A 24,208-nucleotide genomic window follows, 5' to 3' on the forward strand; every position below is an offset into this window, starting at 1 on the left:
GGCAAAAAATAGGACGAAAGAGAGGTTGAACTGCCCCGTCCCTTGACTGAACTATCTGCTCGGGAGGCGTGGCTTGCAGGGGTCTGGTGCTCAGCTGCTCGCGGCTCGAGGGTTGGGATTCGCTGCCTATGCAGCAGTGGCGCAGTGAAACCCAGCGCTTCAGTGGCTTGGTTCAACCGAAGTCGCAGCCTGCCCGCGTTGCCGTCTGCGCTGCGCTGCGCTCTGCTGCGTGGACAGCGCCCCGATCCCGTGGCAGCCGTCCCATAATTCCGCGTGCTGGGCTGCATCTAGCGAAAGAGAGCCTCCCTGGAATCAACAAGAAAGACTCAACTCATGATGACGGGACGCTGCAACGTAAAGCACGCTGGACTCTCACTGGGCGGGAGGAGCTCCATGGGCCCACCCCACTGCCGGCGGCCACACTGCACCCAGTGCACTCCACTAACACTGCGAGAGGTAACGAGTCGTTGCCCACTGAGTCCACGTCTCGTCACTGCCGCAGTTCAACGCCCAGCCCAGCCGGGGCTGTTTCGTTTTAAACAAGAGAAAAAGGCAGACGCGTCCCCGACGGCCACAGTCCCAGAAGTTGCTGCTGCGCCTGATTGACTTTTCTCTCTTCCACCGTGTCCCCCTCCTTCTGAAATTTCTCTCCCGTTCAACATCACCATCGTCGCCGACAGCATCGTCACCCTCTTTGGTCCCAGATTCACTCATTTGAGAGCGGCCACTGCATCATTAAAACGGTCCTAATCTCTCACCTGATTGGCCACCCCACCTGGTCCTGCAAACTTGGGTCGTCTCGCCAAACCCGTTGCCGAGCCGGATTGAGTTTGATCTTTATTTAGTATTAAAAAAACAGCAGGGGAGCTGAAGCCCGATAGCTGCTCACAACCTCCCCCAACCCACCACCTCCAGGCTTCCCCTTTCGAACGAATCGATCACCAAACGCAGGTTGTTCAACACTGCGAGATCAACCGAACACCTTTGCCGAACCGACCGACCGAACGACGATAATGTTCGGAAACCTCGACTTCGACCCCGAGTACGTCCCCGGCGTCAAGCTGGGCCTGCACATCTTCCAGTTCATCCTGTCCTTCGTTATCTGGGGCTTGGAAATTGCTGTTTTCAGAGCCGACAATGCAAAGATCGTGGGCAACAATGGCTGGACTTTTGGAGTGGTCAGTAATCACCTTGATGATGCGACGGGCTACATCTCGAAGCGTGCATGCTGACAGTTTTGCGACACAGTGCTTCCTCTCTATTCCTGCGTGGATATACCTAATTATGGCGCCCCGTTGGCCGAGAACCCGAAAGCTTGCGAACCCCTACGCCATGGTCATCGTTGATGCCGTCTTCACCGTCATCTGGCTATCCGCTTTCGCCAGTCAGGCTGCCTACAACACCGCCAACCAGTGCGGTGATGCTTGCAACCTCAGCAAGGCCATTGTCGGTCTTGGCGTTTTCGTGACGTAAGTTTCTGCGACGAATGCTTTCCAGTCTTGTTGCTAACAGCAATTCCAGCCTTTTGTTCGGCGTCAGCACCTTCGTCAGTCTCTACACCCTCAAGCACTACCAGTTCCACGGTAGTCTTCCGGGCTATGACAAGCAGAAGATCGCCGGCGACAACATCGACCCCGATAAGGCTGCTTTCTCTATGGCCCCTCACGACGAGGAGGCTTACGCCCCTGTCAACATGGACGACCACGCCGACGACCATCCCACCACCGGCGCCGGTAGCAACTTTGGCAGCTACGGTGACCGCTACGGAAGCAACTCCGCCTACGGAGGTGTCAACTACGGCCCCGAGGACGACGACCCGAACCGCTACGGCTCTCTCCCCTCGCGCCAGAACGCCGCCATGTTTGACAGCGAGACCGAGTACCACTCCCAGCACCCGCACCCGCACCCTACCGCCTCGCCCGCGAATGACCCCTACTCGTCGTCTACTATCCAGCCCTACACTGCCGCGCCTGCCTACGATGACGACAGGCCCGCTCAGTTCCCTGCTGCTAACTATGACCGCACCTTGAGGTAAACGTCTTCCCAGTGGGGGGACGAGCTGAGTTGAGACACAGCGGCAGGGCCACGGCCTGCCAAATTGTTCGGGGACCGAGTCCCGTGTTCACATAGACAGCTTGGGTTTTTGTTTTGGCTTCGGCTTAGGGGGTGTTGTTGGCGTCCCATTGTAACGGTATTCACACAGAAGATACCAGGCATGAACTAGGTAGACATCAATTTGATGGCATGACGATATATTTAGAAATGGTCCTTTTCGTGTACCGAGTGAAAGTGATATTTGCAGGTTTTTGTTTTGGTGAAAACGCCGTAACTCCAGGGAATATCTTCCAGGCTTCCCCGCCATGCTACAACCCCTTGAGACGCATTTTTTTTCGATTAAGCCTTTCCGTGAAATCTCCTCAGCCTGCGAGCGATATCCGCCGACGTCTGCTGCATCGGGTTCAACTTCCGGTCCCTCGCCATGGCCTCCGCATTGTCGCCGTGCTTCGCAATCAACCTCTCCAGCCACTCCTTCTCCTGCTGGCTCATGTGCCTCGGCTTCTTCAGCTCTCCCCTCGACGCCTCCTTCTCCAGCAGACGGATGACCTCAGGGCGGCTCTCGTCGTCAATGCCGCCCCACTCTTCAGTTTCCTCCTCCTCCTCGTCGTCAGAGTCCGCCTCGATGTCGTTCAGCGGGTCGTTGAGCGGGTTCGCGCGGCTGGACTTGGAGTAGTGTATCCTGATGATCTTGCCGTTCTCGTCACGCTCGACGCGCGCCTCGTCGACGACGGCCTGCTCCATCGGGGCGATGTCGAAGGGGCTCGGCGCGGGCTTGGCGGACTTGATGCGCTCGACCTCGGAGAGCGTCTTCTCGACGCCGCCTGTCGGGTTGCGCAGGCGGGCTGTGAGGCCTAGGCGGCGGTAGTTTTGCGTGAGGGTCTCCTTCTTGTTCCTGGATGAAGCATGTTTCGTTAGCTGTGCATGCGCGGGCTAGGAGAAGAATTGGGGGGAACGAACCAGTTCTTTGCGATGATGTCGTTGCCGAGGGGGTTGAGGAGTTTCTTGGGCCTGTTGGGCTGCCTAGTCTTTTGGCCGGCGCGGCGCTTCTTCTTTTGGAGGTCTCGGCCCATTTTGCTGGAGGTTGTGCGACGGGGGCGGTGTGGTGATGGGTTTATGGGTTGGAGGCGATGGCGATTGGCATTGAGGTTTTGGCTTGGGAGTTGACCTTGAATTTTTTGAGGTTCTTATCTTATCGGGTGCGCACTAGTCCTGTTGCGGACTAGCCTGCTGCGGCACACCGAGGCTGACCGAGCCACGCTCGGTGAGCAGCTTACAGCTCCATCATCTTACAAAAAAGGCATGGCTAAACCACAAGGAATAACGATGTGAAGAGAATTGTATGAATTTTGAGGCACAGCAGAACTCTTTTTTTTTTATCTTACGTCACTTTCTATACACAGCTACTCTTCTACGGTGCCGATTTCAGAACCGCAACCCGTCGTCGCACAGCTTACACCACTCCATTACTATCCCCAAGGCTTTAACTTAGATTTTACCCTCTCTGGAGTTACGTTTCTGATATAGAAGCCTATGTGTTGAGTGCATATAGGTTGCGCTTTTACGTCAAATACGTAATTCCAGAGGGGGGTGTAATAAAAGTGTTTGAAATATCGACAGTCTATGAACAGCTTCAAATGGCAGCTTGGATGGATCTCCTGGTGTCCCACCACTTACCGACCATGTCCGCGTAAAAGTGCTGGTACGGCCCCGCGTCCTCCTCCATCTCGACCCTCCCCTCGTCATAGTGCCACGGCTTGTCCTTGCCGATGAAGTGCAGGATCTTGTGCTCGTCGCGGTACCGCAGCGCCGCGGGGATGTAGAAGCGGTACACCTTGTGCATCTCCATGTTATAAGTGAAGCTCAGGCGGTACCAGTTCCTCTCCGCGCTGCTCTCTTTAGTTTCCTTCCCCGCCCCACCCTTGGACTTCTTCAGCAGCAGCGTCGACGGGTGGTTCCGCGTGCCATCACCAAAAAAGACGTTGAGCAGGCCCTGGTCGCCGCCGTCGAAGGAGTCGACGTGCGTCGCGAAGGCCGTGAGCTCAGCGAAGGTGGCCATGTCCGGGCGGAGGAGCATGACGCCGCTGTTGAAGCAGTCGGGGAACCCGATTTCCGGGGCGGCAGCAAAGGGGATGTCGAGCGGCAGGGAGAAGAGGTGGTCGAGGTTGGACATGACGAGGGTGTCGGCGTCGAGGTAGAGGACGCGGGTGAACTGCGTCAGGGACCAGAGCTGGACCTTGGTCATGGTGGCGTGCAGGTCGGGCCGGCCGATGAGGGAGAGGTTGTCCTTTGTGAGGGCCGTGACGGTGGTGACGGGGATGACGAGGTCGAAGACGGACTGGAGCTGGGAGATTGCTTTGGTGGACATTGTGGAGGGGGTTACGAGGACGCAGAGGGGGAGGGGGGTTGATGTTTTCCGGAGGGACTGGGCGAGGACGGCGGCGGCTTGCGGTAGTTAGTGTAGGAACGATGGGAGAGAGTTGGGATGAGCGTACCGACGACGTAGCCATCGTTTGTTACCAGCTACGGTGCGTTAGTTACTGGATGTCTGTAAGAGAGGGTTATGATGCTTACCGTGCAGTACGCGGTGTCGTATGAGGGGATCTGAAGGCTTCCCATTATGCTGGACTGAGTGTTGGTATTATCTACGCTCTGATAACACTAAGACTAAAACAGTGGTCTAAAGATGCTGTTCTCTAACAACTTAGGGCTAGGCATTAGGAAGGAAGCAGCTGGGGGCAAGCTATATAGATAGCTTCTAGACACAAACAAGCTCAAAGCATGTCTCTCTATCTCACCACTCGACATCAGGGGTACCTCGAATACCCTCCCGGCTCTAAGCCCAGTTCAGGATCATCAATCTAGGTATGATGCTGCATCAACCCCGTCAGATGTTTGGAACGGTGGGGTGTAAGCCATGTGTGCTCGCTAGCTCCTCTGCAGGCCTGCCAGCAACACAACTTATGCAGCCTCCAGACCATCTACCACATGTATATGGTGTACTTCGAGCTATGTCCCTGGGGTTGGAAGACATGATTGCAAACGAGGCATTCCATGTCTCTGCCGTACGCCACTCAGCACGGGATGTCAAATACTCGCCCATGCCGCACGTCGGCCGCCAGCAAGAAACCAACCAGGGTTCTCTGCGCCGTAGCTCTCGCCCAAGCGTGAGGAGATAAGTTTGAAACCTTGCTTCGGTCGTCTTCAGAGATCTATGCGCGCCTTGCTGCCCAGGAGGCACGATGCTAGTTTTCAGATAGGGGGGGGGTTGTCAAAAGGACCCCGGGGTTGGACATTGACATTTGTCGGCGTCGTGATTGGACCAGGGCTCCGAATCATAAAATCAAACAATAAACGATGCCCATCGGGAAACGTCGTCGCCCCGTCCGGACTGTTCCTTGGAAGGGCCCTCCCTGTCTTCTTTTGGATGTAGACGCGCGGGGTCGAATGTAAAAAAACAGACTGCAGATGAAGCTTTACTTTGCTTGGGCCGGCCGTCGAAACTTTGGGGTTCGGCACGGATGGTTCGGTGTCGAAACGATGCTGGCGGGGGTCACGGTCAAATCTTCAGCGTGTAGAGATGGGATGATTGCGCAGCCTCCACCTCGAGGGAACAGTAAATCGGGACCCATACTTTGGGTGTCTGATGTCTAAGCTTCTTGTTGGATAGGGCATGGTGTCAGGCAGCCTTACGGCGCTTGTCGATGGACCAAGTGCATAGCGGATGACTGCTTCTCTGTATGTGAGGTTGACAGGTACAATACGATGGGCAAGCCACCGTCGTCACTGGCAAGAATCCTTCCACGAGCTGTGAACGGTACCTGTTGCAAGTCGCCCTGATCACAGGCTTGGTCGTCGATGGGGGAGAGTCCAGGGGCCAAGCCACACGAGTGAGATTTGCTCGCAGGCTGGGCAACTTTATTTCGTATCTGCTGGTCCGCTAGGCTCAATGAGGAGATAGGAAGTCAATTGAACGTTAAGACGGGCGGATTTTGGGGTAATGTAACCCCTCAATCAGGGAGACGGGTTGTTGACGGGAAGAGCTCGGTAGGGCGCGAGCAGGAAAACCACCTGTCCGGTTTCTGGGTTATTCGGCTTCCATTTTAGTGGTCGTTAATATCTTGGTCTGGATCCATGTTAGCTATCGTGTCTTGGTTAAGCTAGCCGGTTTGTATGGGGATGCTGTTATCTAACCGCCATATCTAAGCACCGGATGTTGGAAATGGGTTTTAGGGTGTGCTATCAAGGACCCGAGGTACCTCGGGCGGCAGACCTCCCCGAGACTGTTTGCGAGGTAGACTTTAGGTTGGCATGCAGCTTGCTCCGCGGGTGTCTATGCCGAGATTATGTGTGAGACTGGCGGCCGTTGACGATCACGTGAGGGCACTTACATGCTCCGAGTGCCAGGGTTGTATTGGTTCTTCACCGAGAATACCATTAAGATACTAGATAGCATTGTTGGCCTTCGAAACAAGTGTTAGTCCTTTTATTTTTGGATAAGTAGGCCCTGTGGACGCACCCTAACTGTCTTCCAATATTGCAGTCAGCTTCGGACAGCCAAGTCATAGTTGGGAGAAACATCATAGTCCCAGTTATGTAGAAGTCCTCGTGATCATCATTTAAATTTTTATTGAACCGCAAAGCAGATGGTATATAAATCCCTATGCACAAATGCACAAATCATCACTCGTCATAAAAGCCACTTACACCAGCTTCCACACACCGTCGTTGATCTCAATCTTGATATCACGGTTCTCGTCTATGCTCTTCCTGCCGGCGTGCAGAATGGCAGTGGTAGCAATGGTGTTCTTGAGAGTGGGCAGGCCCTTGGCGTCCAGGTCCTTGGGCTTCAGCTGGCCAGAGTTAACTTGCCTGCAGCCGTCGACGAACTTCTCGAGGGAGATGTATCCGTAGCCGGTCTGGCCGTTGAAGTTGCCGTCCTCGTCGGGAGCATAGCGCATGTAGAAGGGGTTGTACCACATCAGTTGGCCAGCGGAATCCTCAGCGACATCGTAACCTCTCTTGGCCTGGTCAACACGGATCTCGCCGTTTGCGGCGAGGTAGTGGAAGTACTGGTTCGAGTGAACACCGGCGCGCTGCGGTGCGGTCCAGCTGGCGGTGTAGACACCAGTAGCCTTCTTGCTGGGGTCGCCCTTCTTTTCCCAGTGAACGAGAACGGAGATGGTGTCCTCAGTGGCAGGGTCGCAGCCGAGATCGGTGGCAATGCCCTTAGAGCCAGAGGCAGAGACCTTGACGGGAATGAAGCCTTGCTGGGTGACCATAGACTCGCAAATGTCGACGTGGTGGCTGTTGAGGTAGTAGGAGATGTCGGAGTCAACTCCGGCCCAGGCCTTGAAAGTCTCGAGCTGAGACTTGGGCTGAGACATGTAAGAGTAGAAGTAGTTGAAGTCGCCGAGCTTCTGGGCCTTGAAGCGGGCGTCAGAGTAAGCGGGGTCGAAACGCTTGTGGTGCTCGATAAAGACGTAGACGCCCTTCTTCTCGGCGGCCTCAATGAGAGCCTGGTGGTGCTCGAGCTCCTTGACAGCGGGCTTGGTGAGCAGGACGTGGATGCCGCGCTCAATGGCGTAGAGGGCGATGGGGTAGTGAGTGGTATCGGGTGTGAAGATAGTGATGGCGTCACCGGGCTTCAGGGCGTCAATGGCGGTCTTGTAGGAGTCGGGGTCCTTCTTGTCGTTGGCAGGGAATGAGTCGAAGGAGGTATCGAGGCCGTTGTAGACCTGGGTGATGTTCTTGTTGAGATGCTCCCCTGTGTCTGGTTAATGACTGGCGGCCGTGGTCTCTGTGGATTTGACGTACTGATGGCAGGGAACTTGGTTCCGTTGACGCCGACCATGCCCAGCTGGTTGACCTTCCCTCGCCTCCTCAGGTCGAAGAGAGTGAGACCGACAACGCCAACTTTCTTGTCGGAGCCAGAGGCACCACCGCCGACAAAGCCGGTGGTGTACTCGCCGGTTCCAACCTGGGGAATGTCAGCTTTAGGTGATCTGGACAGTCAGAAGCATAGAACGTACCATCAAGACGTTGAGCGGCTCCATTATGATCGATTCTGAGGGTTCAATGGCTAGAAGCTTTGTGTGAGGAGGGGAAGAAAGTTTGGGGATGGGGAAGACGAGATCCTAAAGCTGGAGAGCAAGCGCGTGGGCTACGGTCTATTTAAGGGAACTATTTCCTAGGCCAAGCACAGCGTGAGCTCGGGCGATCCACGAAGGAAAAAGTACGCGACAGACGTGACAATGGGCAGCGGCAGGCCGGCCAGGGATGTTTGGGATGAAGCTCGCCCCAAAGGCTCCAGTCTCCAGCCGTCTTCAAGGGTAGCTCCCGTCTGGTAAGGACGAGGTAGCTCCTCCACATCAAGGACCCGGAAAAATTGAGGGGCAGGAGGGGAAAAGACAATTGGAGGGATTTATCTGCCCCGCACGCCGCCGTGCGCCAGCTTCCCAGTCCCCGACTGCTCTGATACCTTTCCGTGAGATTTCCGTAGAGTATCCGTAGGTGCGTATCGTTAGACGGTTTTGCCTAATTGGTGTTTGTCTCGGCGCTGCGCAGTTGTGCAGATGTGGCCTGGAAGACACATAGTGGTATGCAAAGCCCTGAAGGATGCCAGGGCGTTGCACTCAATCTTCATCAACAGTGACGAAAAAGTCAGGGATACGACCAGGCGCAACGCTGGACCAGTGGATGTATTCGCTTGTAGCTGGGAAACACATTGTAGCTAATAACTGGGGACTTGGTGCCGCTTCCGAATGGTCAATACCGAGCACGCCCGAAGTCGTCGCATCGCACCCAGGCGCCGGTTCACGGAGCCCCCAATGGCTGGCGCATGGAGGTTAACGCCAAGCCCACGCCCAGTTCGCCAACTTGTGGCATGGCTCGGAATATTTTGAACCTGTATCTGCGAAGTCTTTTTCTTGTGTGTGGAAAAGGCATCCCACAAAGGTCTGCAGCGCGCTTCTTTGAGGCGAGGCGCTGAAGATGATGAGACTTGGAGGGGCAGAAGAAAAGGAGGGGTGAGGGGAAGGAGGAGGGGGAGGGGCTTCTCCAACTCTGCAGTGGGGCTGAACTGGGGCTCGGGTTCCCTGCTGTCAAGCTACGCAGTGGCTGGAACCTATGGAGAATTATGCCGGTTTTACTCGTTGAGGCGAGTGAGAAAAAAAACAGTGTCCTGTTGGAGCAATTCACGCCGGTAATGCCCTCGGCGATGTTTGCTTTCAGCCAAAGCCTTCAGAACATCGACGCAGAGATCCTCCGCGGCCGAAGAGGAACACTCGCGGTATTAGCAGTAACAAGCAGTTTTTTGAAATAATTCAGAAGCGAGCCCTCGTTTGAAGTTACACCAGTTGGCAATCGATACAAGTCAGCAGATTGGAAAAGTGAAGCCCGTATCCAGAGAAAACGGTAGCTCATTCGGAGCCCAAATGTTGCAGCGGTCACGGTTGCTACGGCCAATTCCCCGCCCCCACGTACAGCCTCCACCCCATTTGCCCCGCAATGCCTCGTGACATGGATGCCCGCTGTCGTGGAACGGTGTGTCCCTCGAACGTCTTGCGGAGTGCGCTAAAACGCGAAGTTGGCCAAGGATATGTGTCTTCCAATGTGAAATATGTGTAGGCCAGGCACTTAGTAAACAGGGCATCGGGCTCAGGGCGGTTGAAGACGGCAGAGTCAGTTGAAGCCGCCTTTGTGCCATTGACCGCTGCAAAGTTGTCGCATCAACTGTCTCGAGCGTTTGCGAGCCAATGTTACTTCCAGGTCTTCTATATTTATCATTCAGTAAAAGAAATATCTCATACTTTTTCGTCGCATCCAATAACGCCTTTTTGGCTAAAAGCGATCACCCGCAGGTTTCCGTGCGTGAGGTTGTGTTTCAGTACCTGGAGGCTTCACCCAGAGAACCCTCGGAGCCTTACATACATTGTACCTTAGGTGCCATGAACGTCAAGAACCGGTACAGAAGGTCAAAGTACCAATAATCTTGGTGTTCCGGGAAGCTATGAGAGGACAGTTCCTTCGAGTCGTTAAGAGAATACTCGGTGCAAATGTCGTCTGCGGATATCTTCCCGCCAGAACAGGTCCAGGCTTTGTCATAACTAAGGTAGCTTGATGCCCCTCCATTCCTGCTCTCCAACCCCCGGACTAATGCGCCAGACCCCACTTGCCTTGCCAGAAAATCAAGGGTTGCTCTCATTGGCGGAATATCCTACTCATAGTTTCTCCGTCCAATAGCAGCATCTCCATTTTCCATCACGTCCGACCTCTTCCAACAGCAGACCATTCACCACCGCGATTCTGTCCGACTTCGACACCTTTCCAGTGGAGCTGCACTTGTCCAAAATCTCAAGCAGTCCTCTGACCATGCGCCGCAGTGCTTTCTACTTGCTCAACAATTGTTGCGGCACAGAAACATGGACAAAAGGGACTCGCTCGGCTTACTTGTCTGTCCATTGTTAGCTTAACATATGTGCTGCTGACCGCAGAAGTGTCTTGATCAACTGTATTCCTTATTGCTTTGGTGGCTCGGCAGCCATGCAACTCACCGCAGCGAAGTCGGGTTTCGCGTCAACCAACTAGTGGGTGGTTTCTCATTAACAGATCAAGACCTGTGACGAACAAAATTTCCAGTCATGCACCTCAGGCGAGCAACACCGAGACGCGGCAGCCAATGGCCGGGAAATGGCCAGGCACCTCCGTCTTGCAGCTTGCATGTCCCACTCCACGCTAATGTCCAGGCCGGGCCCGACAAGCCTTGCGATGCGTGGCAATACGGCTTCTCTTCCAATGGCATCCTCGTCTTCATTTACCGTTTCTCTCCGCTTCCAACGCAGCAATTCTGAATGGACCGTCAGCCCGGACTTGCGACGGGCTGCCTCAGCACAGATCTCGCCGCACCGGCCGGGAAACATCTGCCTCTATTGGCGCAAACCACATCGATGTGCTGTGCAGAATCTGAATCTCTCTTTCTCAGCAGATCCCACGGCCAACACAGGGCCACAGATATAGCCAGATGCATCGTCGCTACCGTCTATTACCGGGGCCCACGGACCATGGACGTGGGTATCTGGCCTTAGCTTGGGCCAACCCGGGGCATTTGAGGGGATCGAGGGAAGTCCCTTGTTGTCTCGGATGCTGCTCGTCTTGTGACGGCTTTCCTCCAAGACCAAGAAGCCCCCGCGATTTGCAACATCCCTAGGGAATTCCCCGGATGTCACAGCGTCAAGTGTTGGCCAGTGCCATTGGCTTTGTGCAGTCGGGAGGGAGAAGGCACATTGAAAGCTAGCATCGAGTCTGCCGGTTTCCGTCTCGACAATCTGCCATGTTACACCCAAGGCCGGGGTTCATCTGCGTTGTCCGAAGCCCTTTGGGTCGCTTAGAGGCTGACCACAATCCCGATGTTCAACATCACAATTCGGGGAACATCAACGCTTCGGCGATGGATTTCCAGACTGCCCCTCCACCCTCAATCTCCATCTTTCTTAGCGTCCTGCTCCTCAAGTTTCCGATCCACGTCCCCCCTCCCCCAACCGGGGTGCAAGGGAGCACCCATCCCAGGATGGCCGGCCCCGTAGTACATGCTGTTAGCTCCTCCGGTCTTGGCCTCGACTCAACACGATGTTCGATAGTTCGGGCCAATGTCCACACGAGCAGTCCCTCGCGACACGTCAAATATTTATTTCCAGACTTATCCCACCCCATGCAGGCAGACGCCTGCAAGCCTATTAGCTCATGACAAACCTTCCTCGCCGCCTCTTTTTCTCCTCTCGTATAAATATACCTTCCGCCTCCTCCCACTACTGCTCACGTTCATCCACCCCTCATTACCCCTCCAAGCTTGTCCTGCCTGCCCTCCAGTCCCGGCCAGTCTCTCACCAACTCTCCTATCTTCACACACATTCTCAGTCCATCATGACTGCTTCCAATGGAAACGCCGCCCGCCGCGGCCTCCCCGTCGGCATCTACGCCCCCACCATGACCTTCTTCAACCCCGAGACGGAAGATATCGATATCCCTACCATCAAGAAACACGCTGAGCGTCTGGCCAAGGCCGGTCTCGCCGGTCTGGTTGTTATGGGCTCCAACGGCGAGGCTGTCCACTGCACACGAGAGGAGAAGGTTGCCGTCACAAAGGCCACCCGTGAGGCGCTCGACGCCGCCGGCTTCCAGAACGTCCCCGTTCTGATCGGCGCCACCGAGAGCAGTGTTCGCGGCACTATTGAGCTCTCCAAGGCCTGTGCCGAGGCTGGTGCTGAGGCCTCCCTCATCCTCCCCCCTTCATACTATCGCGCCCAGGTAGACGAGACCACCATCTACGACTACTTCGTCGCCGTCGCCGACCAGAGTCCTATTCCCCTCGTCCTCTACAACTACCCCGGCGCCGTCTCCGGCATCGACATGGACAGCGACCTCCTCATCAAGCTCGCTCAGCACCCCAACATCATCGGCACCAAGTTCACCTGCGGTAACACTGGCAAGCTCACCCGTGTTGCACTGGCTACCGACGCCAAGACTCCCTGGTCTGAGGGCTCTGGCTACATGGCCTTTGGTGGCATGTGCGACTTCACTGCCCAGACCCTTGCCAGCGGCGGCAGCGGCATCATTGCCGGCGGTGCCAACGTCATGCCCAAGGTCTGTGTCAAGGTGTGGAACCTGTACGCCGAGGGCAAGCGTGACGAGGCCATTGAGCTCCAGAAGAAGCTCTCCCGCGGCGATTGGTTCCTGACCAAGGCTGCCATTGCCGGTACCAAGGGCGCCATCCAGAGCTACTTTGGCTACGGTGGATACCCCAGACGTCCTCTCAGACGCCTTGAGCAGGCCAGGACTACCTCAATCGAGGAGGGCATCCGTGAGGTCATGGAGATTGAGAAGTCCCTTTAGACGATGAACTCTCAATATTCTCAGGATAATTCACAAACAAAAAAACCCATGTGCGGGTGACCAGTTCCGGCATAGCAGATTGGTGGGGCATGGTAACCACCGATCACGGCCGTGGGGGTCCGGGCTGCGATCTCGGGTCAATACCCGGGACGATGATACCCCGAGGTCGTGGTAGCCCCGTACCAGAGTTCGCTCAAAAAATAAACCATTCGGGTTGGCATTTTGTCGATAGTTCGAACAGGGAGTTGCTGGGATATTACGATTGGGATGATGGGTTTTGCATTCACCGGGCCTGTGCAGGTCAGGCTAGCGGTGCACCTGATGACTAGCATCCAAAGGACTCGTTAATAGATTTATGAAATCATGATTGTTACTTCTCTGTTGCATAGGGGTGTCCGAACTCTTGTTGTATCGGTTGTGCTCATTGTTGAAATTCGGTGAGGGTAAAGTGACAATTCAAGGAGGAAGCTTTGTATAAGGAAGCTGGTCTGGAGTCCGAACATCTATGGGAAATTTCAACGTCATCAATCATTCATTCATCGCATGCTGTCTAGTGTCTATAACCTCGCCCCGTCGTATTCTTTTCCGATCACGGACGCCACTCAAGGCCTCGTGATGTTGCCCGTCTAACATTTGTATTTCCTGGGGTCCAGCGTGGAAATGTCAGAGCTGGTCGCCTTGCCGTCCAGTATATATTCCGACATCAGCTTGCCCGTCGCAGGCCCGTTTTGTATTCCCCAGCAGGTGTGTCCAGACGCGACCCATATTCCGGGGACCGACGTCGGGCCTACAAGCGGTCCATAATCGACTTGAGGCAGGTAGCATGCCTGCTTGGCCTTGATCGGGGCGGCGCCCAGAGCGGGGCTGAAGGTGGCGATGTAGGATATGATGTCGTCGCAGTTGGCCTCGTCGACCTGGACCTTGTCCGCGGTGTCTGGGAGCGGGACGTTCTTATCCGGTTCGCCTGTTTCACTCCTTCGTCAGCCACTCGTTCAGACGCATAAGGGGGAGAGGAGAAGGAACATACCACAGGCGTAAACCTCACCAAAGGGTCGCGCGTAGATCTCCGGGTCAACAACCCTCTTGTGCCTCCTCTTCTGGCCCTTGCTCGCCCGGTGCTCCGGCACGAAATCCGCGGGCAGCTCTATGCTCGTGAAAACGGCGTACGGGCTGACATCGGCGTTGTAGACTACGCTGTGCGCTCGCAGCCCCGTGACCTTGCACCCGGGGACCAGCCGCCCGGTCCACGGGCCCGCGGAGACGACCACGTCCGTGACATCCTCGATCGTCCTCGTCTCGCCGGACTCGCGGTCGAGATACTCCACGCTGTGCAACCCGCCGCTCGGGGAGTGAATCTTCTTCATCTGCGCCATGGTCCGCACATCGACGCCCTTTTCCTGGGCCAGCGCCGCAATGGAGGTCGTGAAGTGGAAGGGGTGCACCTGCGCCGTCTCCGTGGCGCCGGGGGAGCCCATCTCCGCGTATGACGTTACGGCCCCGCGATCGATCCAGTCCAGATCGCGAGGGAGCACCGACTCCTCGAGCAACGCCTCGGCCTTCTCGTCCTGCTTGGGCAGCTTCTCCCAGTCCTTCTCCTGCGCCTCGTCATTTGCGCCGGGCGCGAGAATCCCTGGCTTGACGGCGGCGGTCGCCTGTCTGATCTTCTCGAGCTTCGTCTTGGATATGCGCGCCTCGAAGCTGCCGCACTGCACGCGCCGGTAGCCCCATCGCTTCTCGCCGCCGTGCTCTTCGGCGAGCTCCCGGTGGAGGCGGTAGGACAGCGGCACGAGGCAGGAGGGGTAGGCCCAGAGGGCGAGCAGGCCGCCTGCCTTGCCCGAGGCGCCGGCGGCGACGGAGGACGCCTCGAGGATGGTGATGCGGTGGAGGGCGGGGTTGTATTTCGGGTGGCGGGTGAGGAAGTAGGCTGTTGTGGAACCGATGATGCCGCCACCTGTGGACGGTGCTTAGCTTCAGGGGCGCATGAGGGAAGGGAGGGAAGTCAGGGTTGGTGGGAGACGTACCGACGATGACGATGTTGCGCTTTGCTTGGGGGTCCATTGTTGGAGGTTGAGGGAGGTTCAATGCCTCTTGCAGGAGTTTGGCGCGTTGCTGCAGGGCGGACTTTTTTGATTTGGATCTGGCCGTTGACGGAGGCTTCTTGACGGGGGATGTCATTTCGGTGTCGTCACCGCGGGGCCGGGTGAGCTGCAGGCTCGGTGGTGTGGTGCTATTACTCAGGCGGGGTAGATTTCCGTTATCGATAAAGCAGCAGCGGGGTGCAGCTGTTGGCCAGGGCGGAATTAACAATTACCAGTCGACTTGAGTGGTTCGAGACGGGAACCAGCTGCGGGATTGAGAGCGATGCTCGTCCTCGGGTCAGTAATTGGCCCGAGACCATTGGCTGAGGTGACTGCAAGATGGGGGAAGCAAGCCGTCCAGATCTGGAAATCACCTCGGCGGGAGTTTGTTGGGCGCAAGTCATATCGGGGCAGGTGCTTCATTGATCCGCATCTCTACATCCAATGAGAAGGTCGGCGCCGGGGAGGATTGAGCTTAGTCCAATGGGATGTGGGCGGCGATCCAATGGAGCGGGATGCCGTGCACCTTCGGTCTAGTTGCCTCTAGTTGGAGTCTTCGGCCGGGACGGAAGACCCGGAGCTGAGAGGTCCTGTTCGTGACTACGCCGAAGAGAGGAATTGAAGAGCATCGAGGACCCGGTCCAGATCCAGACTGGACGCAACGGACTCGGCGACCGGGACAACGCATTGGGCCGATTGGGTCCACTCTCACATGACAGCTTCGCCGGCGTGTGAGGTCTTTGGGAGTGAAGTTTGTCGATTCTATCATATCGCACCATGGCTATTGAGGATGTGGCGCAACATTGCAGGAGTGAGTAATGAATAGCACCGTTGAGCCATCACTTGCTGCAATTAGTAATCCGGAACAGCCAGAAACCAAAGCTGCGACGTATCCGTACTGTCGACGTCTGGGGCAGGCTGGAGCGAAGTTTGAACAAAAAGCTCGGGTCAGGGGTCCCGTACCGAGGTCGATGAAGAGCAACAGGACCCTCCCGCCTCAATCGCAACGGCGGGGCCCCACTCCTGACCGAGACCCCGTCACAGCCGACAGCAGCCCTGGCCAGTTGCATCCTGACTGAGTACATGTTGGGCCCCTCCAACTGTGTAAATAGTTTAGCGGCCAACGAACGCTGAAAGCAATGGAATGCAAATAGAAGTCCAGGGTTCCATCACAGAGACAGCGGCAGTGCAAGGCGTGCACGCCCCGTGCGTCCGGGCCCCATTGGAAACCGGATTGAAACTTCGTCCCGGCAGGACGAACATCCAACACAAATGTATACAAGTACTACCGTTGCTCACCTACCGATGCATTTCATCGTCACGCGTGGCATGTTTCGTCGCATTACTACACACACGTTTCCGACTTCTCCCTCCCTTAAACACGCCTTCCCTCCGCAGCCTAACTTTCCGCCTTCTTCCATCCTCGCAAACAAACTAATCCCAACCTCTGTACCACATGTGTGTTTTCCTACCCTCCCGCAATCCACTGCGGAACCGGCTGCGCTGTAGTGTGCATACTGACGACATTCCGATAGCGGGGTAATTTCTTTCTTGCGAAAAAACAACACAACCACAGCATCAAAACATTCGCGACAATGGCCTCCGCGACCAAGTTCTACGACTTCAAGCCGCTTGACAGTACGTCACCTAACCTCTCCCACGCGCGCTCCCTCTGCCAGTGTGCCGCGTACCTGCATCCCGCCCCAATCATGCATTGCTGACCACGTCTCCCACCCAAACAGAGCGCGGCCAGGAGGTCCCCCTCGCCGACTACAAGGGCAAGGTCGTCCTCGTCGTCAACACGGCCTCCAAGTGCGGCTTCACCCCGCAGTACGCCGGCCTCGAGAAGCTGTGGAAGGACATCAAGGAGAAGCACGGCGACGACTTCGTCATCCTCGGCTTCCCCTGCAACCAGTTCGGCGGCCAGGAGCCCGGCTCCGACGACGACATCCAGAACTTCTGCCAGGTCAACTACGGCGTCTCCTTCCCCATCATGCAGAAGACCGACGTCAACGGCGACAACGCGAACCCTCTGTTCCAGTGGCTCAAGGAGGAGAAGCCCGGCATCATGGGCCTCAAGCGCATCAAGTGGAACTTTGAGAAGTTCCTCATCGGCCGTGACGGCCAGGTCAAGGGCCGCTGGGCGAGCACCACCAAGCCCGAGAGCCTCGAGAAGCCCATCCTCGAGGAGCTGGAGAAGAAATAAGTGCGAGCGTGAGGAAGTGACCAAATTGATACCTTGTGTGAGAGAAGACGAGCTGTAATGATGCGGCGTGATAGCTTGCTCTGGGGAGACCTTGATGATATGAATCAATAGAATTATTGCTCAATTGCGCTGGCGATGTGATGACGAGTCCCTTCCATCTTGCGGTTTACTATGCAACGCGCTGCCCACGACGACATCTTTCTGAAGTCGCGAATGATGACACGTTCAATCGAACATGTGACGCTGACGACATGCCTGGCACGTGCTGATGAAACTCGTTCCCGTTGTTGTTTCTGTTGTGCTTGGAACTGACTCTTCAGGGTCCTCTGGGGACGTGCTCTGCATGCTCTTTAGACTTCCGCTGACATGCTGCTATGTGTGGTCCCCGGGATACCTTGGGTTGAAGAAATTTCACACACGAACGACGTCTTGAAAGCTTTCAATAAGCCACGCGGGATGCCTCTAGGGACTTTTCCTTGCCTTTCTCACCTGACCAACTCTCTAGACTACCAGTATGTAGTTGAAGGAAATAACGACCGAGGAGACATAGCTTCAGAGGCTACAGACAAATGAAGTTTCCCATTTCCTCACTTAGCTCACGTGTGTGGAATCATGGTACTGGTGCCCGCAGACATCTGCGGCAACTCCACAAAATAGGTTGGGATAAACAACCCATAGAAGGAGGGTCAAAATGATGCCACAACGCCAATCATAATTTGGGCAGAAGTTGGGCTGCAGGGCATAGAAGCTTGGTTGCAACTGAAGTCGGTTCACTGGTTCTAGTATGCGGGTTGAGTTTGCTCAGACGTACTCTGACTTATGGGGAATCATGAAATACACAGCAGCGAAGTTGACGAATACTCTTTCGACAACACCGGAAAAGGCCATCTTGATTATGAGACGGTGTTTTGCGGACTTTGAGAGCTGTGGAGTCAGGCCACAACCACATTCAGCCCCATCTTCCAAGTTGTAGTGCATGCTGCAGCAACAGCGTTCAACAACATTTGGTTGTTGCAGACATCAACTTCTTCTCCCGCATGGACTTTTATACTCTTCTGCAAAGCGTATAGGAAGACGTTCCTGTCAAGATGCCTGCGTCTAATGATCCTCGTTGAGATCAGTCGCAGCTCTGAAAGGAGGCCTGCGTCGTCATTGACACGGCAATTCATATCTAGCCATGCTCTCCACTAATCACTTCAAAGCTTAGAGAATCGAGAGGTTGTTTCTGACTGTTCGGCAAGTATCGCTCAAGATCATCCACACTCGAAAATAGCACTCATCCCGTCTTAACAGCATCGGTACCTAGCCTGACATGCCCGTTTTTCAAACTCTCTCTTCGTTCATTCGACTGTATTCTTGGATAGGGTCCCCGCCATGACCGCGGCTTCAGATGTACACCCCTGACCTTCACCCTTCATGGCCAAGGTTCGATTTCGTTTTTCGAGAGCAGATCATTCAAGAGGACTCGGAGACTTGGATGAGAAAGAACTGAAAACGTATACTTCATATGACTTATATCCGGTGACGCTTTGTGGCTTTTGAATCCGACACTTAATGCAACTGAGGGTTCCCCAAAGGCGTTCATAAAAACAAGCTCGTCTGCTCTAAACAGAACGAAGAATACAGCAAATTGAGCATATATTTTGCATCCATTAGTGTTTCATTCAAGGAATCAAGTCCATGAATTGAGCTTTATTTTACAACTTGATATTCACCTTACGACGTTCAAGTGACTCCGTGTTCGCTGTGGATATATTCATCTGTGGAATACTGTTGTTATAGTGGAGATGTTGAACAGAACAACAAGCTATGTTCTCCTCGTTTGAGACTTACCCTTCTGTCTGCGCTTTGGGTTTTGCACCCACATGTTACTTCGTTCAGCCTAGATGTGCGAAACTAGACCTTATCTACTAGAGAGACGAGTACTCAAACAGGTTGTAAATTTCAGCCAGTAATCCATTTACGCTTATGGGAAATGCTCATTGATCGACAAAGACCATAGTTGTGTGCTCGCTTCACCAGCACTTTCATCATAAAGAAGACAGAAAGATGGCATTCTGTGAAGTAGATCAAATGGAATTGTCTCAAATCGATTCTCGATTCATTCAGTAAGAGAGCAACAAACATAAGGCACAGTAGTATACAGCAATCGCAGGCACATATGGTTTCACGCCGCCAGAACCGTTTCTGTATACTACAGCAATGACTCAAAGACAAAAGAAACGCTAGAGAACACAAGCTGTCTCGAGATCCATCTGATGGGGTCGGATTTCTTTGCTATCAAGAAGGGAAATGTATGGTCGACATGTCTTCTCGTCGAAGACGATTCAGGCGGTACTCACCTATGATATAATGATTCGAGACCCGGTCGTCTTGAACGATGTCTTATATAAAGCACGAGAAACTCATCCGCAGTTTAGATTCTGAATAATAAGGCTTCGCGAGATTCAGTACCCACGCATGTCGACTGCCCGAAACTTCAGGCCAGACCCTGTGTACGACAATTAGTAAAGAACCTCCTGTATCAGCGTCATGCTCCACGAAAATCAACGTCGGCGCGGAGGAATGTTTTCTTCACTATAATCTATCGCAGTGGGGGCACTATAGTAAACCATGATCTCGACTCATGTGTGAAGCGTCACTGACGACTTCTTATTTGCCGATATACTCTTGAGAATTAGGTCTTCGTCGTCCGTCACGTATTCCACGATGAAGTATCAACGGTGGAAGCTTATAGCACACGATGGTCTACCACAAAATTTCAGGGGCACTATCATGTAGCCTGCTTTCTGATGAAGGCCGCACCATCTGCCACTGAGAATACATACTGGGGAGAACAAAAAGGAAAGAAAAAGAAAAGAAAACCCGACGACGAACCAGGGGTCGAATGAACTTGTATCAGGCTTTGGGGGCGATATCTAGTACGACCAAAGAGATACGCTCCGTCTTGGATCATACGCATCATTAAGAGATTCGTGATAGAGGAGGTCCCTTTGAGAAAGGGTACTCAAAGACAGACGAGGGATAGAACATAAGTCCAGCAGACAATGAGAGAACACCATTCCCTCACTTGCAGTTTGCGTAGTTCATAGATACCTACTGACTTGTGAGTTTACGACAGAAGCTCCTGTCATCTGAAAGGAGAGTAGATCCCGTTCAATATGTTAGTCTGTTACTCATCATTGGTATCTCTTATTAGGTATTCAGCCCTTGTTGAAACGATGCCGCCCAAATCCTCAGTTTGATCATCGTATGATAAGTGGTGAACTGGCTACGTGTAGCTTAAGACACTTTGCCTACCATTGATCTTGTCCTACAGGAACACCCGAGGAGTTGATCTTTGCGTAAACCTCTTTCGATCTTCTGTAGAAAGTGATGTGCTTTATGTAGACATGGTGGTAAGCATCCATGGCAAGCTGTAGCCTTGATAAAAGGCCAGCAAATTGCTTTCATCGGCAGCAAACCAGAATCGACCGGGACCACACTTCACTTTCTCCTTCGATTGAGCATATTCCGTTTCTCGGTTTTGGCTCTAGTCAGTCTCAAGTCACGAACTGAAAGACTTGGTTCAGAGGTTTTTCGCTACTTCTCATTCGGCATTCCTACTGTCTCATGTTCATTTGTATGTAAATACAACCTGAACAAAAGGTCTCAAAATATATTCGTAGACATAAGAACAATGGCACCCACGGCTGCCGCTCCCATCCCAGCCACGCCCCAGGGCGAGCCGCCTGGAGTGGGACCCATTTTGATGCTATACAAACACAACCTGCGAGGTCAACGTACTATAAATGCAGCCAAGCGTCTTCTACATTCGATGCGACTTGGGCAGGGTCTCTAGCATAAAGTTGGTCTGGAGTCGACACCATGTAGTTGCCGCCGCAATCTCGCTGACAAGTATCAAGGTATTGGGAACTATAAAACGCCACAGTCTTGTCCAGCTATACAAGCTTCATCACCGCGACAATCAGGTTAATCCGGTATAATGTCTAGGCCAATAGTGTCCTGTGAACATAAGTTGTTTCCGGTATCATTAGACGCGAGCTTGCCTAGAAACATTCTCCCTGTTGCTGGGGTGGCATAGTCGGAGACTTGATATACATGTTGGTATACTCGCTTGGCCAGCAAAAATGGTGACCACCAGAGACATGCAGCTGAGCGTCTGTCATAGGTGCAAACAGGCAGACCGTATAATCATGCCTGGATCTAAGGCTTCATAGCCCAGCGGATAACTGGATGAAAGGGGGGCACATTTTTCAATATTGCCTGAGAGAGCCGGTGAATGTTAACTCTTCTTTAGTATATATACACCCAGTGAGCCTACACGAGGAACTCATTCCGCAGTCTACAAGACATGAACAAGCTCTCAACGTGAGTTTGTAGTATATAAGGAGTTATCTACCAGATCTAGAGACACCGGGCAAAGCAATGTGCTCTCTCTTTGGGCATCGAGAGCTCGTAATCGCATCACATGGCTCTTGAAGCCATCTTTGATTCACAACCGAAGTATGACGCGGGAATCTGCCGTGAGGAACCTTGCTAAATATCTTTCTCGGACAGCGAGTATTGTGAGTAATACATGGGAAAGGAAGGCGCTCCAAGATGAAGTGGATGCTTTTCGCCCATGCGCTTTGCCGAGCACGATGACGAACGCAATCGAGGCGCTGATAGACAATACCTGGCCATTTCACTTGCGCCATACCAAGAAGGTTTCCTCTTCGACAACATTGTGGGCTACATGAGCATCTGAAAGACAATCATTTAAACAGTCTGCGCTCCAGGTATCACTTGTGCCGAAGAAGCTGATCCGGCGGCGTATCGATTGCAACGAGGCAATGACCCCTATATATTCAAACCACGAATGGTCAGAAGGGGGGAGTAGTGAGGGTCTGCGTCTTACGAGAGCTTAGAACAAAACCTTGACAACAGCCTCGGAGTAAAGCCCGACTTCGTCCAGTTCAGGGGAAAATATGGTCGTGTGGGATATCACGAAAGGCTGAAGGATTCCTGAAGGGATACGAGGAGTTGTGACAGCTACAATACTGCTCGCAAAGATCAACCTCTTGTCGTGTTCATAGCTCGTCCAGACTTACGCAACACTTTCATAAATCAAATGTACAATCTCACATTCTCATCCACAGTGTAATCCCAAACTTCCAACCAACAGTTAGCCTCCAAATAGCCAACAAACTGCCGGCGTCCAAGTCTAACGCAGTACCACCACATGGCCAAGACGAGGCACGATATTACCCGCATGCTCAGCACCAACAGACCGAGACATCGCAACACGAAAGAGAGCCGCACTCGCGGTCCACCAGCACTCAGCATCACGAGACACCCATCGATATACGACCTACACCAACGACTGGCGCAGCTTCCATCCAAAGGGTATGACAAGGCCACCTAGGCCATCACACAAAAAGGCCCAACCCACGACCCAAAGAACAATACGGACCGAAAAAGTGATGTAAGACAGCCGCCATGTGACTCCGGTGTAAGAATCGCCGCCCCCCACGGCGTCCGTCCGCCGTGACACAGCGCCGCCGCCGCCGCATCTCATCTCATCTCATCTCAGCACGTCAAGGAAACATAAGCCTTTCTCTCCACCAGGGATCGAAGTGTCTCACCCTCATGGCGTGTAGCAACGGCGTGAACACATCAAGAAAACCCACTTGCAACTCGAGACTTTCGCTAGAGTAGGCAAGTACCGAAGTCCTGGAGCGATCAAGTAATGAAAACCAAGGTGGCCGGTGCTCTGTACCACGTCGACCCAACCTTTTTTGCCTCTCGGCCTGCGTCTTCGAGGCAACGAGGGTTGGAAAGCCTCACGGACGGACCCCCGAGCAGAACTTTTGCAGAGCAGGGAGGCCATTCAGATAAACGAGAGGGCCTGCTAGTTTGTATAACGCCATAGAAAAAGAGAATGGCGAAGACGCAATTTTTTCTCGTATTTTCCCTCGCGATATCTTGTAAAGAAAAAAAATCTGAAGAGAACCCACAGATGGTCATAGCCGCCGACTTGGCTTCCATACAGATGGGGGTCACCAGCAGACGGCGGGCCTTCGCGCGGCTTGGCCCGCAACCGTGCTTTTTTTTGTTTTTCCTTCTTCATTTCTCTTCAAGCATGTAGTCTTCATGAGAACTGACGGGGCCAGCCAAGACCTGCTTGCCTTGCACGGCAGCGACCGCAGATGCCGCTCGCTTCATTTACGACCGTGCCCACCCCGTTCATGAGCATGAAGAAGAGGAAATGCGATCCTGCGTCGCAGTGTGACGCACCGCCCCACGGCGAGCGCCGGGAGAAGTGGCTTTGCAGGTCTAGACATCGAGATGTTGGCCAGGTAGTGAGTCTTCCACTTAGAAGAGGAGGATAATGGGAAGAAGGTGTGGCGATGGCCTCTTGCAGTCGTTCAAAGTCGTCCGATGTCGCAGATCAACGATACCATAGACCTCATACGATGGGCCTCGACCGCGTCACCAGTCGAGAATCTCGCCCTGTTGAGCACTGCTGGAGTAGTAGATCTCGACGGTCAACGGCCACAGAGGGAAGGATCAGGACCCTTCGATATCGTTCATTGGGTCACTGGTCCACACGCGCCGAGTAGGGTTGCATACATCCTCCTGACAGCGTCGACTTCGGTTCTGCGACGCAGCCAAGCAAGATGGTGAATGAATGATGCGCAATGGACGAAGAGCAAACTCCATTGCTTGCTTGCTTCACCGGAAGGAACGCGAGAGCCCATTCACGTCAGGAGGTCCTGTAGCTCTTGACGAACCGCTCAACAAAGTGTTCCATCCGTGTGCGAGCAGGTACATGATGTGCGTCCCCTGCTTCTGCTTGACCCCCCTGTGCCGATGCGGGCCTGCGGCAGCCGGCTGGGAACTTTTGTGGGAGCCAAGCGGGGGTCAGGCCTCACTCAAGAACACCCCCCCGCAAGCCCAGTCCAACGCCGAATCGGGCAAAGAGCTCGAGCAGTGG

At 54.0% G+C, this 24,208-nt stretch overlaps 7 protein-coding genes across 7 annotated transcripts; 3 read left to right on the forward strand and 4 right to left on the reverse strand.

Annotated features, from left to right (window-relative positions):
• Window positions 1–1,013: 1,013 nt before the first annotated feature.
• GCG54_00001598 (uncharacterized protein) lies at window positions 1,014–2,130 on the forward strand (the record flags this gene model as incomplete). Its single annotated transcript, XM_045401712.1, has 4 exons — window positions 1,014–1,178; window positions 1,249–1,469; window positions 1,522–2,031; window positions 2,082–2,130. The coding sequence occupies 4 exons, from the start codon at window positions 1,014–1,016 to the stop codon at window positions 2,128–2,130; spliced, it is 945 nt and encodes a 314-aa protein (XP_045270441.1).
• Window positions 2,131–2,394: 264 nt separating this feature from the next.
• Window positions 2,395–3,128, reverse strand: GCG54_00001599 (Nucleolar protein 16; the record flags this gene model as incomplete). Its single annotated transcript, XM_045401713.1, has 2 exons — window positions 2,395–2,950; window positions 3,016–3,128. The coding sequence occupies 2 exons, from the start codon at window positions 3,126–3,128 to the stop codon at window positions 2,395–2,397; spliced, it is 669 nt and encodes a 222-aa protein (XP_045270442.1).
• Window positions 3,129–3,688: 560 nt separating this feature from the next.
• GCG54_00001600 (Glycogenin-1) lies at window positions 3,689–4,674 on the reverse strand (the record flags this gene model as incomplete). The annotated part of the gene is made up of 3 exons (XM_045401714.1): window positions 3,689–4,500; window positions 4,551–4,578; window positions 4,630–4,674. 3 exons carry the CDS (start codon window positions 4,672–4,674, stop codon window positions 3,689–3,691), a joined length of 885 nt encoding a protein of 294 aa, XP_045270443.1.
• Window positions 4,675–6,758: 2,084 nt separating this feature from the next.
• On the reverse strand, window positions 6,759–8,111 carry GCG54_00001601 (uncharacterized protein; the record flags this gene model as incomplete). Its single annotated transcript, XM_045401715.1, has 3 exons — window positions 6,759–7,822; window positions 7,873–8,035; window positions 8,088–8,111. The coding sequence occupies 3 exons, from the start codon at window positions 8,109–8,111 to the stop codon at window positions 6,759–6,761; spliced, it is 1,251 nt and encodes a 416-aa protein (XP_045270444.1).
• A 3,865-nt stretch (window positions 8,112–11,976) lies between these two features.
• On the forward strand, window positions 11,977–12,945 carry GCG54_00001602 (L-threo-3-deoxy-hexylosonate aldolase; the record flags this gene model as incomplete). The annotated part of the gene is made up of 1 exon (XM_045401716.1): window positions 11,977–12,945. One exon carries the CDS (start codon window positions 11,977–11,979, stop codon window positions 12,943–12,945), a length of 969 nt encoding a protein of 322 aa, XP_045270445.1.
• Window positions 12,946–13,571: 626 nt separating this feature from the next.
• On the reverse strand, window positions 13,572–15,120 carry GCG54_00001603 (putative oxidoreductase TDA3; the record flags this gene model as incomplete). The annotated part of the gene is made up of 3 exons (XM_045401717.1): window positions 13,572–13,909; window positions 13,973–14,896; window positions 14,967–15,120. 3 exons carry the CDS (start codon window positions 15,118–15,120, stop codon window positions 13,572–13,574), a joined length of 1,416 nt encoding a protein of 471 aa, XP_045270446.1.
• Window positions 15,121–16,558: 1,438 nt separating this feature from the next.
• On the forward strand, window positions 16,559–17,229 carry GCG54_00001604 (Glutathione peroxidase-like peroxiredoxin gpx1; the record flags this gene model as incomplete). Its single annotated transcript, XM_045401718.1, has 2 exons — window positions 16,559–16,661; window positions 16,766–17,229. Coding segments are annotated over 2 exons (567 nt in total), but the record flags the coding sequence as incomplete, so codon positions are not given.
• Between the last annotated feature and the right edge of the window lie 6,979 nt (window positions 17,230–24,208).

The sequence above is a fragment of the Colletotrichum gloeosporioides genome, assembly GCF_011800055.1.
Source record: "Colletotrichum gloeosporioides strain Lc1 chromosome Unknown consensus_7, whole genome shotgun sequence".
In the NCBI taxonomy this organism is placed as follows: domain Eukaryota; kingdom Fungi; phylum Ascomycota; class Sordariomycetes; order Glomerellales; family Glomerellaceae; genus Colletotrichum; species Colletotrichum gloeosporioides.